General features: G+C 44.6%; 1 protein-coding gene across 14 annotated transcripts in view; it reads right to left on the reverse strand.

The window, feature by feature from the left end:
* KALRN (kalirin RhoGEF kinase) overlaps nucleotides 1–16,833 on the reverse strand; it is a 532,117-nt gene that overhangs the window by 95,692 nt on the left and 419,592 nt on the right. For 13 of the 14 annotated variants that reach the window (XM_075430796.1, XM_075430795.1, XM_075430792.1 and 10 more), the window contains 2 exons: nucleotides 8,633–8,662; nucleotides 6,844–7,090 (listed from right to left, as the gene is read on the reverse strand). In XM_075430796.1, coding sequence (XP_075286911.1) covers nucleotides 6,844–7,090; nucleotides 8,633–8,662 — 277 coding nt within the window. The remainder of the gene's footprint in view (nucleotides 1–6,843; nucleotides 7,091–8,632; nucleotides 8,663–16,833) is intronic. The other variant, XM_075430793.1, reaches the window with a different exon arrangement.

Here is a 16,833-nt window from a genome sequence, read left to right on the forward strand (position 1 = left end):
GAACCCTTTGACATTCGGATGAGCTCAGCTGGCCACAGCATTTTAAGTTCCCTCTCTTTTTTGTTTTTCTTTTTCAGTGAAAAAAACAGCATGGCCACTGTACAGTGAAACTTGGGGTTAAGCTCTCAGGGGACTAGGTGGATAAAGTTTTACGCCTGTCAGAAGGGGAAGCAAAGGCAAAGTAAACAAGAAAATTTGCAGCCCTTCTCTCTTTTAAACAAAGACTCCTGTGTTTAAAATAATAAAAATCCACTGTACCAAAGCAAAGCAACTTCCCCCCAAATAGCCTTTCCTGTTTTATCAAAGCATTCATCAAAATTGTACTTCTCCACCAAAATAAAGTTCCAGGTAGAGCACTGGAGGCCTTTTGCTTTGATTAGATATCAGAGCAGCTGAAGCAATAAGTATAATTGACTTTACTGGTACTTGATATGTCCTAAACAAGTCCACATGGCTGAATCTAGCTTTACATACCTAGTGATGCCATACTGAAATAAGAAAAAATAATGAAATAGAAACAGCAAGTCAGAGAAATGCAGGTATTCACAAGCCATCAGAACTTGGCTCCAACAGCCTGCATACAATCCGTGCCCATGACTTGTAGCTGCTGTGACTTACCATGGAGGACAAGTATTTGCCACGCTCGGTCAGGCCGTGCCTAGCTTATCTAGTTACTCAGGTGGTGCTTGGGCTGACGCTGCCTTTAGCGCGTGGACTATGCAAGGATTTGTTGGTGTAGTTTTGTCTTCTTGATGTACTGATGTACCCAAATGGTAGAGCTACAGTCATAGTGATATGAATACCCTTACTCAGATATTGCTCATCCTCTCAGTCTTGACATGGCCTACCTCTTACAAACAACAAAAATCAGATCTCATCACCCATACCGCCAACCATTGCTAAATATTTGTTCTTTTTTTTATTATTTTGGAGATAGCAGAGTCCAGGAGAAGGTATAAGCATGGACAATACCAAGGAAGGACACTTTCTGGGTATCTGAGTTCTTCCACAGAGTGAATATGAAGTAGGAGAAAGCACAGAGGTCTAGGATCAAAAGATACTAGTTGGTAGGGGAGTGAGGCATCACCAGCTCTCCAGCACCAGGGCAGACATTGCCCACTGAGGTAGAAAGGAGCAATGTGGCGGGGAGAAGCTGTGAAGAGCTGTGGAAGTGAAGACAAACAGCCTTTGTTTTATGAGAGAGAGAGGGGAGACACAGTGGAGAAAAACCAAGGGAAAGGGTGACATGATTGGTATAACAAAGTAGTTTTGAGTTCGTTCATCTTTCTATTTCCATTCCTTTCATGACTGCACGGAGCCACACTTGTATATTGAGACAGAGCAGTGGTCCCAAGCTAGGCCTCAGCAGGCCTTGATGCCAGTCTATAGAGAGCTGCTGTGTTACACCACACTGGTCAGCCAACTGGTTTCCAGCTGCTCTATCATAATTGACAAGCAGTGAAAGTGCAGCAAAAACTTTTCTGATACGATTTTTCTACCTAAGCCGTGTCCTGAACTTGTAACAAGGGTGCCATGAGGCATGAAATGCCAGCAGGAGGGGTCCACGTGACCTCTCTTGACAGACAGTCTATACTATGAAATTTTGACTCTGAACACCCTTGTTGGAACGGTATTAAGAACAGAGGTGAGGTTTTGTTTTTTTAATTAAATACTGCATGTTTATATTGACAATGGGAGCCTAAACATTGTTTGCTTAATAGAAACCCCATGACCTGTTCATGTGCCAGTTAAATTAACTGTGTTATCTAATGAAATGTTTCCTTTAGTTCAGAGCCTTACAAACATTTAAATCGACTGCTCTTAATTAGGACTTTCAAAAACAAACCCAATCTCCCAGCCTCTACAAGGACGACTGAAGGTTTAATGCAGTGCACTAAAGCTTCCGAATCATCCTCACACAACTCCCCTGGGACATCAGGAATCATTACCACTGAATATGTTTTGCAAAAGAGATTGTTTAAAAGACAACAGAGAAAGTGTGTGAGACAATGCAGATCGCAGTTTAATACTCAGCAGGAACAGGGACACAATAAAAGCAGCCTAGACTCTTTTCCCCAACTAAAACCTAAGACTTTCTTAAAAACAGAGACATGGGAAGAAAAATTATGCTTGTGCCTACACAGATCACTATTCTGAGATCACAGATTGGAGGAAAATACTTCCTACCCCACCAAGAGCCGGATTAACCTCACCGGCTTTGCACACTAATCCATTAAATGATCTGTTCTTTCCCACAAGGAGTGGTCACAAAACCACAGGTCTTAGTGTGACCTCTTTTTCATTGACACTATTCATCTTCTCACCAGCCTGGTTAAATCCTCGTTCTGCTTCCTTCTTTCACAGCCCATCCTGCCATCGCACCTACCAGCCACAGGCTCTCTCTGGATGTAGGATCAGGTGGGTGACCCCCTAAATGTGCAAGCTGTCACCTGAGCAGCACCGAACCTCCTGTCCCTCCTGCCCAAAGTCTGGTGCTCTCCCAGCTGCTGTGCCATGGCCAGTGTGACCCAGCTGGGAAGCGCAGGCGAGATGCTCACCCTGCCAACATACACCTTGCGAGACCTATGTTGCCTCTTCAGTTGGAAGAGACCCAACTATTTCTGTTTGCTCTGCTACAAGGACTCACTGCTGCCACCAAAGCCCCGCTGTTAAGTGGCCATCTGCCTGCACAGCAAGATGTTTGCATAGCATCTTAAAAAAATATATTCCTCGTCTCCTCCAGAGATATGTACCAGACACAAGCATCCTGTGGGCAGGATTTGGTCTGGGGCCCTGAATGGGATCCCTCTGCATATCATCATTGCAAAACAACTGCCATAAAACTCTGGTTTTTTTTCAATGCTTTCATTTTTCTTTGGTGATGGAGATTGCTTAAAATTACTGCAAGAACTAGCTTTTGTTACTCTTTGAATTACACTGTGACTTTGATGTTACAAGATAAGTGCTAAGATCTTATGCTTAACACTTTTCTTGTAACAGATCATAACTTTTTTATGACCTAAGAAAAGGTCATAAGATCAAGATGTCATCTAAAATATTCATGGGCCAAATTCAAATTTGGAATCACTCAGTCAAAGCTAACAGGCTGACACCAGGAACATGCTTGTTGCAGTGTGCTTAATAAATATTGGCTAGGTCATTAAGTTGCTTTCTATCCATGTGGATTTCTCTCTTTATTTTAAATTTACAGCTTAATACCTTAGAGCTCAATTATAGGGTAAAAAAGACAGGAATAAAAGTCACAGCTTTCCTGTAATTAGCCAAGTGGGACAGTTCAAACGGAGCTTCACTTCTAGTGTCACAGGACTTTCTGTTTCCCTCTTAGGAATGCTAGTCAGAAAAAAAACCATCCCACAAATTCTGGAGTACAGCATTGGAGGCTGCAGACGAGTTCCCTTTACTCAGTCATATGTAAGTCACTTGCAAAAGGTGAATCCCAGAAACCTGTTTGCCTTTTTATAGAGAGTAGTTGCAACCACTATCAGATTATCGGAAAGGAAGGACAGGCAGGGTTATACTTGGGCTCTGAGCTGTAGGCAAGTCATGAAAAAAGCAAATGTGTATCCTCCGAAGGAACACAGACAGCAGTCAGATGGAAGGCTGGGAGACCAATCCTTATAAGTCACTGCATTTTTACTGATCAGCAAGAGAAATCTTTAAAGATATTTCATTACAAAAGATAGGAAGTGTGCTCTCGCAGATGGGTTCACTTATATTTGCACCACATGTTTCCTTTTGTAATATTTTATGTTAATTCTTTACCTGTTTTCAAAGGAATAGTGCAAAAAAGTGAGGAAGAGCCAGAGCACATGTTCAGCTGTGAAATTTGGGTTTGCATTTCCAGTGGCTTTCAGTGAGGCTGTGTAAAAAGGCTTATTTTTTTGTTTGATAAGGACTTGCACTGATGTTCTACGAAATGTTCTGGTGATGCCACCACGTCATTCAAGCCTTCATCTGTTCAGGTCTTGGCTGACATTACTTTCTTTACTCTTTCATTTTGAGGATGGTAGGTAGCTTCTATGAGCTACCTGATTCGCATTTGTAGTCCACCATAAATTATAATAGGATCAAACACAGTAATTTGCCATTTCCCACTAAGCAGACATAAGTACTTGTCAAAACTCTGCATGTTTCTATCATAGATGGCAAATTCTGTTATTAGAAATGTTATATTTTGAGTATAGATACTTTCTGTTCTTGAAATTACAGTGCTTGTAAAAGCCAAGAATTATGTGTTTGGGTAATTGCAAGCAAAATTCAGCTATTACCTGCTCTGCTGCAACTCTGTATGTTTACATACTTGAAACAGACAGGGGATACCACTTCATGTTTGTATAAAATGTGCCAGCCTTTTTTCTGGGTTGTAGAGAAAGGCCAGCAATTTTGGAGGCCTGGACCAAGGGACTCTGAGTCCAGCCCATGCCTAATGCTACTGGAAGTAGAGAAGGACGTGAATCTGAATAGTCAGAAGCCATTTATTACGCTAATCCTTCCAGCATCTCATAACATCAGCAGGCTCTTCCAATGGCCACTGCATTTTCCCTTTTAAACTTTAAACTTACCCCTTTCTTTATTCCCAGCATCTGTTCACTCAGTTTAAACAATTTCCTGTTTTCCTAATAGAGGGAGAGCTGATTAGACACAGAGCCTATTTGCTGTACTCTGGCCAAAACTGTGGATTGGGTGGTTATTTTTATTATTTCTAGCAGTGCTTCTGGAGATCCCATTAATACTGAGGCTCCCTGACACAGCTTTGGTACGTGCAGAAAGAAAACTGAGGCTGAGGGGGAAAATGATATAATAAAATAAAGGCCATGAATACACGGCTGGAGCCAGCCAGCCCCAGACTAACTCTGCACCTGTTTGGAGATGACGAGACAAGAGCCAGCTCCAACCTGGAAGCGGTTGCAGCATATTAAGCGAGATACCCTGCCCCACAGGCAGGCAGAGCGTGCTAGTGCAGGCTTGGCACTGTGCTGATACAGCCTGCTGGCTTCCAGGCATCAGTCGGCTCTGGTCCACCAGCCGCAGCCTGGCACTGTGCCTGTCGTGCCGTACCTGCAGTGCAATTGTGCCCTGCAGCTCACATAACGATACTAGAAGCAGAATGTCCCCTGCCAGCCCTCAGCCCTCAGGGTGCACCACCCTGTCTCCATCCTCCTCAGGATTTGCCGCATCCCTTTCCACAGCCTACTCCTGCAATTTTTTTGTTTTGCTTCGTTTGAGGAGAAACTCTTCAACCTAGGGTACTCGAGTGAGGTTTGAGTAGTGTCTCGTAGTGTCCTTCAGCAGAGGACCCAAGCCCAGCTGCTGGACCATGCACCCAGCAGGCACGCCTCTGGCTTCCTATGAGTCATGTCAGGCAGTGGCTGCTCTTACGCAGACCAAGCTGATTTTCAGCTTTACCTTTCTGTTTGTTCACAGATTTGATTTGCACGTAAACAACTGCAGTGCTTCTCGGAGGACAGCCAAGGACCAGGACAGGCTCCTGTGGCAGCAGCAGCAGGGCAGAGCCCTGGGCACGAGGCAGGGAGGAGAGGTGGCAGCGGGTCTGACAAGTGCGTGGCGCGTTTGCAGTTTGCATGGCAGACAGAGCTGACAGCCAGCACTGACTTCACCTCCTCCCGCTCGCAAAGCAGGGCAAAGGGGAGCACCCAACCAGGGAGACCTACTGAGGGGACCAAATCTGAGAGGAAAAGCTGAGCTCTTCCCTGCATGTTTGGATCAGACGGCTCTTCAAGGGAAACGCTGACCGCAGACCCTGGCCCTCCTGCGCTGCCCTGTCCTGTAGCTCTGCCCTGCTCCCAGGCTCCACAGTGGGAGTGCAGGCAGGGAGCGAGGACTGGCTACAGCCCGGTTTCAGTGCTTCTTTTCAAAACAAACACAACCACAAAGTCTAACTTGCTCAAACAAGAACGGATCACATTCTATTTCCTTTAATGCCAAGGGAAAAAATAATTCAAATCCCAGTTCAAGTTGTGGGCTTGAAGTTGGGAGTGGGATGACAGGAGCGTTTCCTCCCTGGGCCTTAATTGTGTGGTGTGTGGCCAAAAGCGGGGCCACAGCCAGAAGGAGACCTGCTCTGGCCATGCAAAAGGGACCGTTGTGGTCTATCAGACTGGAGCGTCTCCTATGCCTGGTTGCATGGATGCTATATGCGGGACACACATTGCTCAGAACAGAACATCACCTAAACAGGCCACAGACACCACAGAGACAAACAATATTTCACCAGTCATTGGGGGTGAAGCCCAAGCTCTCAGGATAATACCAGGGATGTGTTTTGTTGCACACTAATCGTAATGGATTCTGTCCCCATTGTGCTGTGCCATTACACACAATGTCTCCAGTTCACAAGTCAGTAGAGTGTACCAGTACTCACTGGTGGCTTGTTAGCAATAATTGACAGGCAGCAGGGATATACTAGAAGACCATGCACTACTGGGCACTGTGGCACTCATAAAATAATGTATCCACAGTTTGGGGCATCCTGGGTCTACGTACAACATGATTTTCCCTCCCTCTAGGCTTTTAGGCAGTAAAACCAGTCCCTCTGTTGTTTAAAGCTCTTATTCTTACTCAGAATCTCGAGACAATCACAATTGCCACACAGCAAAAGACGCACACGTACAAACATTGATTCATGGAAATGGAGTTAGGCTAGTGCTGTGTCGATTCACAGAGATCTGGTGACAAAGCTCACTAACGACTAAACAGCCTTTAACCCACGCCAACTGCAAGAGCAGCCCAAGCGCCTTTGCACTTACGTGATACAAAAGGGGAAATCCGAAACAGTCTTAGACCTGCCGGACTGTTGCCTACCTTTTCCTGAAGGGAAGAAGCAATCCATCTCCACACTGCTGCGGGAATGGGAAATGCAGAGCGCGCTGCTGGGGACCAGACCCTCCTGGGGTGGGCTCCGCTCCGTGGTCCGGACCAAACACCAGCCCGGCCTTTCGCTGGGCCTCTCCAGCAGCTCCACCGTCTGCCCCACCTGAATGCTCAGCTCGCTGCTGTGGCCAGCTGTGAAGTCCTGGAGCACCACGGTTAGTTCACACCCTCCAGACAACTGCCCAGGTTCAACAGAAAAGAAGAAAGAACAGGAACAAAAGTTAGAGAGGGCAGGATGAAGGCAATCATCTTTGCATCATATTTACACTGGCAAAGATGGGATTTGTATTTGTTAGAAGCCAAGTTAATCATTTCTTTTGTCAAAGTTCAATGCCTTGTGGCCCTGATTTCCTTTACTTCTTATTGATTCCGTGGGGCTGAAGTGAGAAATCAAAGCTACCCACCCAGCAACCTTTTGAATGCTAGCTGCAGGTGAATTTTCTAGCTGTGGGTGTCCATCAGAAACCTTGCTTCTTTTCTTGCTTTAGTTTCTGGGGTGACTTTCTCTACCGGCAATAGCCCAGGCTGCCTCGGCACTGTGCCTTGTGGCAGGACAAATTCCAGCTCACCCCTCTAGAGCAAGAGCTAGACACTGCCATATGCCAGTGAGTGCAGTGAGCATACAGCTATAATTTTTGGCAAGACAAGAAACATGCCCTCATCTTCCCACACTGGCTCCAGGGACCTCTTGGGAGACTAGAGAATCCTGACGGGGCAGATCAGAAAAGTTCCTCCCGTGGTCTCTGATGGAAAACAGAGGAGTAAATATATAAACGTAGAGTGACTGATTATATACTGACTTCCAGGATTTGGATCTAAGAATAAATGTATCATCTTACTTCCGTAATGAGTGCTGGCAACCTGCTGCTTTCCTTCAGCCTCACACCCTGTGACTCCTGATGAACAATACTGGTCTCTGTTTAAGCGCAGTCTCTATATAGCCAGAGACCGGATATTTAAGCGTTTGTGTATACAGCCGAACAAAACAGAAGAAGTGATTGCACAAGCAGCAGAGCTAACGCAGCTTGCTTTCTTACAGTTTTGGATCTCAGAGGTTGACTCGTGGTGTCTAAAAAAGTGGGAGCACAAATTGAAGTTTTTCTGATGCGAGGAATCTTTCTTAATGCTTCTCTGCAGCGTGGATTTCTCGCTGTCTGCCTGTCATTAGGGGCTCTTGTTTGGGTCTTTCTCCTCTACATGTCACCTGCTTCCCTGAAACGTATGGGAATCTTTGAGGTCCTTGTTCCAGTGTCAAGTTTGATTGAAATTAGTTCACTGATTTGAAAGTTATTGAGATGAGAAGAGTAAAGAGTGTAATACCGTAAACCTCACTTTCTCAGGATATGAAGTTAAAACCAAGCATATTATGTGTTTTCAAAGGAAACACTTGTAAATCCAACTGAATTGGGAGAAATCTTGTAAAAGGCTGAGTATCTCTGTGAAATCAATGAAAACTGTGCTCTGCTTATCAGCTAGAATGGGGGAGCCCCTGAGGATGGCACGCTCATCTCTACAGACTCCGCTCTTCAGTTGGTCTGATCCCAAAATCCCGTTTCTTAGCCTGAACAGCCCCACACGCCCATGCCCACGGGAACAGCCTGTCTCCCCACTCGGTGGCTGAGGGCTTTGTGGGTCCAGTGCACGCGTGAAAGAAATCCCAGTCACAGGGGTGATATTTACAGTTACAGAAAGGGGTCAGTGGACAAGGACTGGTTCTCACCTGTCCTGTGTCTCTGCCGTAGACGAAATGCTAGATTTGGGAAAAAAGAAGGAAATATTTCTCTGAAAGATTATTTGTAAATAAATAGAACAAACAAACAAAACAAACCACGGCAGCTGTTCGAGGCCATTCAGACAGAGTGCTGGCATTAATCCTGGCAGAAAGAGCTCAGAGGGTTGATGAAAGTGCAGGAGAGATCAGTTTAGCACCTAGCTATGCAGCTCATCAGCAAACCCACCATTCGTCATGCTGACATAATCTCCTCATAACTGGAGTACAAACATTCACAGGTATGGTAAGAATAAGATATTGCTGTAATATTTGCTGAGGTTTCTTTGCTGTGGTCTAATTTGAGGAGTAAAAAATCTTTCTGATCCAATACGGTATCTGATCTGGTATGGCATGAGATATTTAAGACACAAGAAAAAACTGATTACTTCGTGGTAAATACACTGACAAATCTTACCAAATGTGATGAATTTCCCCCAATTTTTCCACTACTCCCTGCTAAGTAAATTTTCTGTCCCCTGCATTACGCTGTCTATGATATTTTCTCTGAAAATAATCAAATCTCTCCTTCTTTTAGGGGAAAACACGTGAACAAATACCCTACTGTACCTACTTCTTTCCCGGAGATAAATTTGAAGCATCTGCATGCCCTGCACCCGAGTACCACTAGGTGTCCGTGTTTGCCATCAATTTGCTGTAAAGAATTAACTCTTGCTTGTCTTCAAAGTGCTTGTCTAAGTATGATGTGTGGTGTCTGGACACGAAGGAGCTGGTTCAGACAAGATTCCAAGGCCTATCGCTTCCTATGATATGGGCAGAGGATGTTCCAGAATATTAAAAATAATCCTCAGACGGTTCGGGTTAATTTTTGAAAACTAAGTAATCTTTATTGCTTAAGCAGGAAAATTGAAAAAGCCCTGAAACATTCCAGGGAAAAAGGCCTGATGAAGACAGCACTGGGAAAGTTTGGGACTAACAAGGCACTTCCCAGGGAGCATCAGCCTGGGAAGTGCTGCCCTAAGCAGCTCCTTGCACCCTGCCTGCGATGCTGCCCTCCACACTGGGGGCTGAGAGGCAGCTAACCTAAAATCAGTCTGTCATGGGCCTTTGTCAATCTCTTCTCAAATAACTAAATATCTGTGATACAAACAGATGCTTCAGTTAGGGCAACACCTGTAAACTTTATCCCAGAGGAGGCAGGTGTGCTGCATGACCCTTCGGTACCATCTTGCCCTGAGCTCCTGTTTAGTCTGATTCATTAAAAACAGCTATTTAATATAATGAGAACTGGAAGTAATCATCCCCTCTAGGAGCTGCTCGGCACCTGGTGTGATCAAGCTCTTCCTCAGCAGGGGAGATACTCAGCCCGCGGCTTTAGAAGCCTACCTTTGATGTGTGAGTGGGGAAGCTCACCTCCCTCAGCTCCCTGGAAGCTGTACGAATTTATATCCCCTGCTCCTCTATCATCCTCTGAATGGAAACATGGAGGGCTCCAACTTGCTGCTGGAGGAGCCAGTGCTAAAATAATACATTTTCAAGGAAAGACCCTCATGTTGGGAGAAGCAATGAAGCAGGTTCCTTTTTACAGGTGCAGGTGGTAGGTGCAAGCACTTAGCTCAGGTAAGGGCCCGCAGATTATTTTCAGGTGCTGATCACAAATAAAAGAAAAGGAGGTCCTTCCTTTTGCCCAGGATTTCCAAGTATTTACTGTGCCTGTTGTGGGTCTTACATATCACCACACCACAAAGAACGCTTACCAAATTAACCCACAGCAAAGTAATCTCTCTAGGAAGCTTATATTATACTAATATGTATACAATTTGTAAGCCACTGAGGAATAATGCAAATACATCTGATTCCCGATAACAGAAATCCTTTCACCTATGAAGTGATCCCTCAAGCTATTAGTTACTTCATTCGTTTTCAGAGAGTAATTTTCCAGTCTCAGAGAAGTACATCGTGCTTCTCTCTACCTCAGAGCATGCAAATTGGAATACAGACGGGCCGCTGATTTCTCACACATACTGCATTTGGTTTGGAAAGAGAAAGAAAGTACAGAATGCCCTTAAGGTTGAACTTCACAGGTAAATGATTTCATATTTTAATATATAACATTCACTTTTATTATTCCTGTTACAAAAACTACCATTAAAGCCACTGACTGGATGTATTTAAAACCCAGACAGCAGCCTGTGTATGGTCCAACAAGATCAGAGAGAGGCATTAAAATAAAAATAAAAATGCAATGTGCCTCTGCAGAGCACAAGGTATAAGTGAAAGATCTGACACAGGGACAAACCTAATGAATTACACAGCAAGCAATAGTCTTAAAATCAGGCAGAAAATGAAATGGCAGCAGTAAATAGCGAAATGCAAATGAAGAAGCAGGAGGGCCCCAACAGTCCACAGAAAAACGTGCCGTATATCCTGAGCGCAGCTGGCAGGAGCCCCAGCCTGTGTCCATGCTGCCTGCCACCAGCAAACCATCTCCCACCCTCTGCCTTCTCTTCTGCCTGGGCTAGAAAGCATCACTGTGCATTCAGCGTGTAAGTGTTTTCATCAGGATGTTCTACACTAGATCAAACTTGAGCTAGAATAGAGCCTTGTCCTGTGTCACCAGTTCAGGCGGGGACCCAGGCACACAGCGACTGAAAACTCCCCTCTCTGCCACAAGACACTGCTCCCAAACCTCTGAGCAGCGATGCGAGCAGTTTGTGTCAGACACTGACTCCAGTGAATGAGTTTTGCCCTGACTTCAGTGAGCATGTTTGCTTTTTGGAACACCCAGCCAAGTGCTGTCACTTACGGGAGGGTGAAGTGCAAGCCACCAAAATGATCCCAGGCACGGACACATCTTGCTGCAGGGGTACCCAGGCTGCTCCAAGTGCAGGAGCCAGCTCAGCTCCAGGGATCAGCAGGTATCGGTTAGTGCAGGATTACCATGAGATGGTCTTTCCTGAATACACAGTATATGTGAATGGCCACGGCTGCATCTGTTTAGATTTCAGCCACAGAGCAACAGCCAGAGGAAGCAAGGCTGAACACCAGAGTCATATTTGTCATTATACTGCAGATGGAAGAGACCTATCAGGTCACAGGCTGTCCTTTCTTCCCTCTAAAATAGATTATAAGTAGCACTAAATCCACTTCACTTGAAAGGAAAGTCAGATTGAATAGCTCTCTAACAGGCTGAGCAGGGATTTAGGAGATGGGTGTCTGCAGAAGGATTCCTTGGGTACTTCTTAAATGGGGTAAACAAATGGTTTATCCTGCAAATTGCAATGGATCTCACACTCGTTCTAAAATATGAACCCAAGATCTGAGAGGCAGAGAACTGGTAGTAAACCATTGATGCTGTGGTGGTTGCATCAGCACCCCACTTGGAGTCCTGCATCCAGCTCTGGAGCCCTCAGCACAGGAAAGACATGGACCTGTTAGAGTGGGTCAAGAGGAAGCCATAAAGATGATCAGAGGTCTGCAGCACCTCTCCTGTGAGGAAAGGCTGAGAGAGTTGGGGCTGTTCAGCCTGGAGAAGAGAAGGCTGTGGGGAGACTTTTCAGCAGCCTTCCAGTATCTGAAGGGGCCTACAAGAAAGCTGGAAAGGGACTTTTAACAAGGGCATGTAGGGATAGGACAAAGGGTAATGGCTTTAAACTGAAAGAGGGTGGGTTTAGATTAGATATAAGGAAGAAGTTCTTTACTCTGAGGGTGGTGAGGCACTGGAACAGGTTGCCTAGAGAAGTTGTGGATTCCCCTTCCCTGGAAGCATTCAAGGCCAGGCTGGATGGGGCTCTGAGCAACCTGGTCTAGTGGAAGGCAGGGAGGCAGGAACGAGATGGTCTATAAGGTCCCTTCCAACCCGAACCCTACTATGACTCTGTGATTCTATAAGTGAATAGATATCAGCTGCCCCAGCAAATGTAGCATCATTTCAATTTTAAGTTTCTACAAGGGGACAAAACATTTACGTGCTTGGTCTTCACCCCTGTGTCACAGTGCTACATTAAGGTTTCAGTCCTTTCATAATTAAAGTCTTAAGCTTGTTAGAGGCTTGCGAACAATATTGTGGTCTGTGATATGTGAGGGCACGTAACAGAGATGACCTGGCTACCTGTTCTGTAGGGAACTACATTTGCTGGTCATGGGAGTCCCTGTGAGCTGGACCACAGCCAGGGTTTTGATGCTGCTGTCTCCTCCCAGCCAGCCCTGCGGCAGATGCTGCATGTACCCGAGCAGCTCCTGTTGCTCAGTGCTGTATTTGAATCCCTTGGCTGGATGCTGAGGAATGATTACAGCTCAGGCAATCTCATTGCCAGTCATTGTCCCTCATTGCCAAGTGAAGCACACAGATCGGTTATACCTGGGGTTCCCCTTTTCCAAATAAGCCTATAGTTTGGTCAGACACTTCTCACAACTGAGTAGTAACACAGAACAGGAGAATAAATGTCAGTGCATTATACCTATCTCTTACCTTTGCATCAAATCCTTTTGAGTATCACACTGTCTGAAAACACAGTCAGCTCAAGCTGCCACACCTTTGCCAAAGCCTGTAGACTGTCATTTGTCTGGCCTAAAGGCTCGTGACTGCCAAAGATGGTCTGTCAGTACGTAACACATGAGCATCCTCTCAAGTTATTTAAAAATAGATTGTAATGTAAAGAACCATGCCCAGTCCAATTTACTACACTAAATTATCCAGCGTACTCTTTTATTAAAATTGCTGTACCACTTGCTCATATTTATCTCCTTTTCCTTTTTCTGCTCCTAAAATGCCTCCCCTTCAGTGTATTTTTCAAACATAAAATCATATTCAGAATCAGAATCAGCAGTTCACAGCATCTGCAAATGTAGGTAAAACCCAATATATTTCAAGTAGGTAAGAAGTTGTTTACTCTTCAATACAAATCTCAAGCCAATGTCTGATTTTCAGTCAAAGAATTAGCAATGGAGAATGAATCTATCAGGGTCAGAAGGGCTGCTCAGAGTATTTAAGTATTTTTAAATATGCCAACATAGTTGTAGAAATCCACATTAGCTGGTTATTTACATATATTCAATAGAACACAGAGCTCTGCTAGTTTAAACAAAGCATTCTGTGTGGTGTGGTCCTAATATAAATTGCTAGTTTTCTGTTGCTCTTAGGCTTTCTGCCCATCTGGTTTTGGATGACAGCCAGTTTTAGATAGCAGCATTTAGTCACCACAAACAGCCTATTTCAAGAGGGTGAGAGAGGCAGTGGGAGCAAGAATGGCATTTGCATTCTTATCAAGAGATTAAAAAAAGTGAGTAAGACTGCTTAGACATTGATTCTGTCTGCACTGAAACAGACCCAGGAGCTGTCAATCTAGCTGGGGGACAGGCACGAGAAATCTTATCCCCTGTGGAGCTCTTTGTGAAAATTTCTGTAATTTTGTGGAGATTTTCTTTTTACTGGGAGGTTAGAGAGAGATCATATTCAGAAGCAGCCTTTGAGGAATTTCAGTACTAGAGAATGGCTTTAGTTTTATTACTTTGTAACATGGTCTCTCTGGAGTGCGAGTACTGAGTCATCCATGTTCCTCCTTGTGAAGCCTCTGCAGCTCTAAAGGATGCTCAGCTGAGAGCCCTGACAACTCTGGTGAATGCTTCCTTGCGTCGGTATGGAGGTGTTTCTATGGGGATGAATTGTATTTCAAGAGCTACGAGCTGAATGAGGTAACCTATTATGGTCAGCAGAATCGCTCTGGACTGAGTTCTGAATCGGAAATTTGGTGGAGAATACCTGGCTCATCTCTGAGTCTTTCTTAGTTCTCAGGCCACTCTAGCCATCCTGCATTAAGATGGAGTTCATGCTTCCCACCCTTTCTGTTGTGTCTGCCTGAACAAAGAAGATCACTCCTTGAGCTTCACAGTAAGGTCTCTTTATATTTAAGCAATTAACAAACACATGGCTAGGATCATGGTGACATCCTGCAGCCCAGATGAACCATCTTTGCCCTTCTCAGCAAGGAGATAAGAGAGGCATCTGGATGTGCAGCATGCTGTAAATCAAGACACAGTGTGTTATTCCACAGAGGGAAGAAGAGATAGAGATGGCACATGGGACATAGAAATATGCTAATGGGAAGGAAATCTGGTGTTATGGTCTCAAATAGCACATGCCTTTCCTGTCCAGCGTCTCTTGCTGGAGTCTGTACTAGATGACCATATCCTGGCTGTGCTGGATTCTGGACTCCAGTATATGCTGACATCTGCAGAACATCTTGAGTGGAGCTGTCTGAATTATTTCTGGAGCCTTTTTTCCAGAAAGTAAGACTAAAGTTGACCCAAACGAAATAGGACATCCAACTATAAAAAATGCTTTGAAGAAAAAGACCACCAGACTCTGTTTTACCCAACAAATTGAACCAGACTGTGTTTGTGTTTGATCCTGTAAGACTGAAGGTTTTCTCATGGCATTTGGCTCAGGAAGCTGGTACACAAATTCCATTCCTTTCCCTGGAGAAGCACAAAAAGCAGCAGCTACCATCTGTTTCCTCAACGACATAGAGCCAGCACGACTGGCTCAAATACCTTTTGCTACCAGTTTTGCAGAGGGTGAGAAAGGCAGATGGCTGAAACCCTGCAAGGTACTCACACCTGCTGTTTTTCACAGCCACAAGATGTTCAAAACTCACCCAGGGTTAATAAAAGCACAAGAATAGACTGAAATTAGGGATTACTGACTAGTTGCTTTCTTTTGTATGTCCAGCACAGTCTGAGCAAAGTATTCAATCTTAATCTGGGAGGTCAAGGTTCAGTGAACAGGTAATTCTTCAGACATCAATTCCCAAGACACTGCTGGCAAGTACAAAATTTGATCATGTATTCTGGCCAGAAACTTTGTGAAACACCTCCAGGTACAAACAGCACAGGTGAAGTGTGGACAGTAAAAGGTCTACATGGCTGATGGATTTAAAATAGAAACCTAGTTGTTCGCATCACATACCTGGTACCATTGGAGAAGGAGAATTCAAGCTCAACAGAAGCTTTAGAAAGACAAGGAACAAGCATGTGTGCCCTTGCAAAGGGTGGGCTCCGTCAACATTTGTCTTTGTCTAACCAGGGCATTCTGCCTTGGCCGGAGTTTTGAGAAGGGAGGAATCAAACAATCTTCCAGCAACTCTGTTCCCCCCTCAGACTGTGTTCGCAGCTGAGTATTTGATTGTCAGCAGAGAACCTACAGCTTTCCTGATGCTGACATCAGGTAATGATTAGGACCTAGTCTCTGATTAGTCACCTCTGCTTTTAAATTACATTGAAGTAAAAATAGTTACCTGAAGAACTACAAACAATGGCTCACAACAACCAGAGGAAAGGCCTCAGACTGATGTCCTCTTGAGAAGGCAGCAAATGATACTGAGAGGAGAAGGACAATAAGATCACCCTAAGGATGCTTTAGAACAAAGAGAATCTCTGTTTGTGCACGGATTAAAATTGCTCGATATACATATCCCCAGATTATATTTCCTTTATAATCTAGATAATTATTTCAGATAGGTATGTTGCTGTCATCACAGTTACACTTTTAATGGAGTTATGAAAACTGTTATAATTTCAAACATCTGCAACAGGTCTCCCCACCTTGTCAAATAAAAATCAGACATTTCCTTGACAAGCAGTTGTAGATTGCTTCAAAGCTATGTTTTCCTGCTATCGTCCTCCTGTAAGAAGTGAATGCATGAAGGCAGAAAAGGGATAATCTTGTACTCTCCTCTTTACCTCTGCTAGCATGCAGGGATGAGGATTTAGGGACTAAGTACCACTGTGTTTTAGATACATATAAGCCCGATTACGTTAGATCGACATCCTCCCCTTCATTGCAGACCCTCTGCTGCTCTTTGCTGACCTCCCTCAGGTGCTCTGGGCTCTCCTAAAACACACACCCCTTTGCAATAAAGGCTGGACAGCTGAAGGCAGCATGGAATGTGAGCCCCACATACAGAGATGCAAACGCCTGCACTGATGCTTAGTAGCATCACAGGAAACCACAACACCCCTCCATCAGCGATACTAGCTCCTCAAAATGGGTAAGGAGCTGAACAGAGAAACTAAAAACATGATGAAGGATTTAAAGTGTCCCCTGATGTTTTTTTGCCCAAATCGTTGAATTCACAGAACAGATGTTTTATATAAAACTGGCTTTATTTTTAATTGGAAAGGATTATTCAAAC

Source organism: Opisthocomus hoazin, chromosome 9 (genome assembly GCF_030867145.1).
Source record: "Opisthocomus hoazin isolate bOpiHoa1 chromosome 9, bOpiHoa1.hap1, whole genome shotgun sequence".
Taxonomy (NCBI): Eukaryota; Metazoa; Chordata; class Aves; order Opisthocomiformes; family Opisthocomidae; genus Opisthocomus; species Opisthocomus hoazin.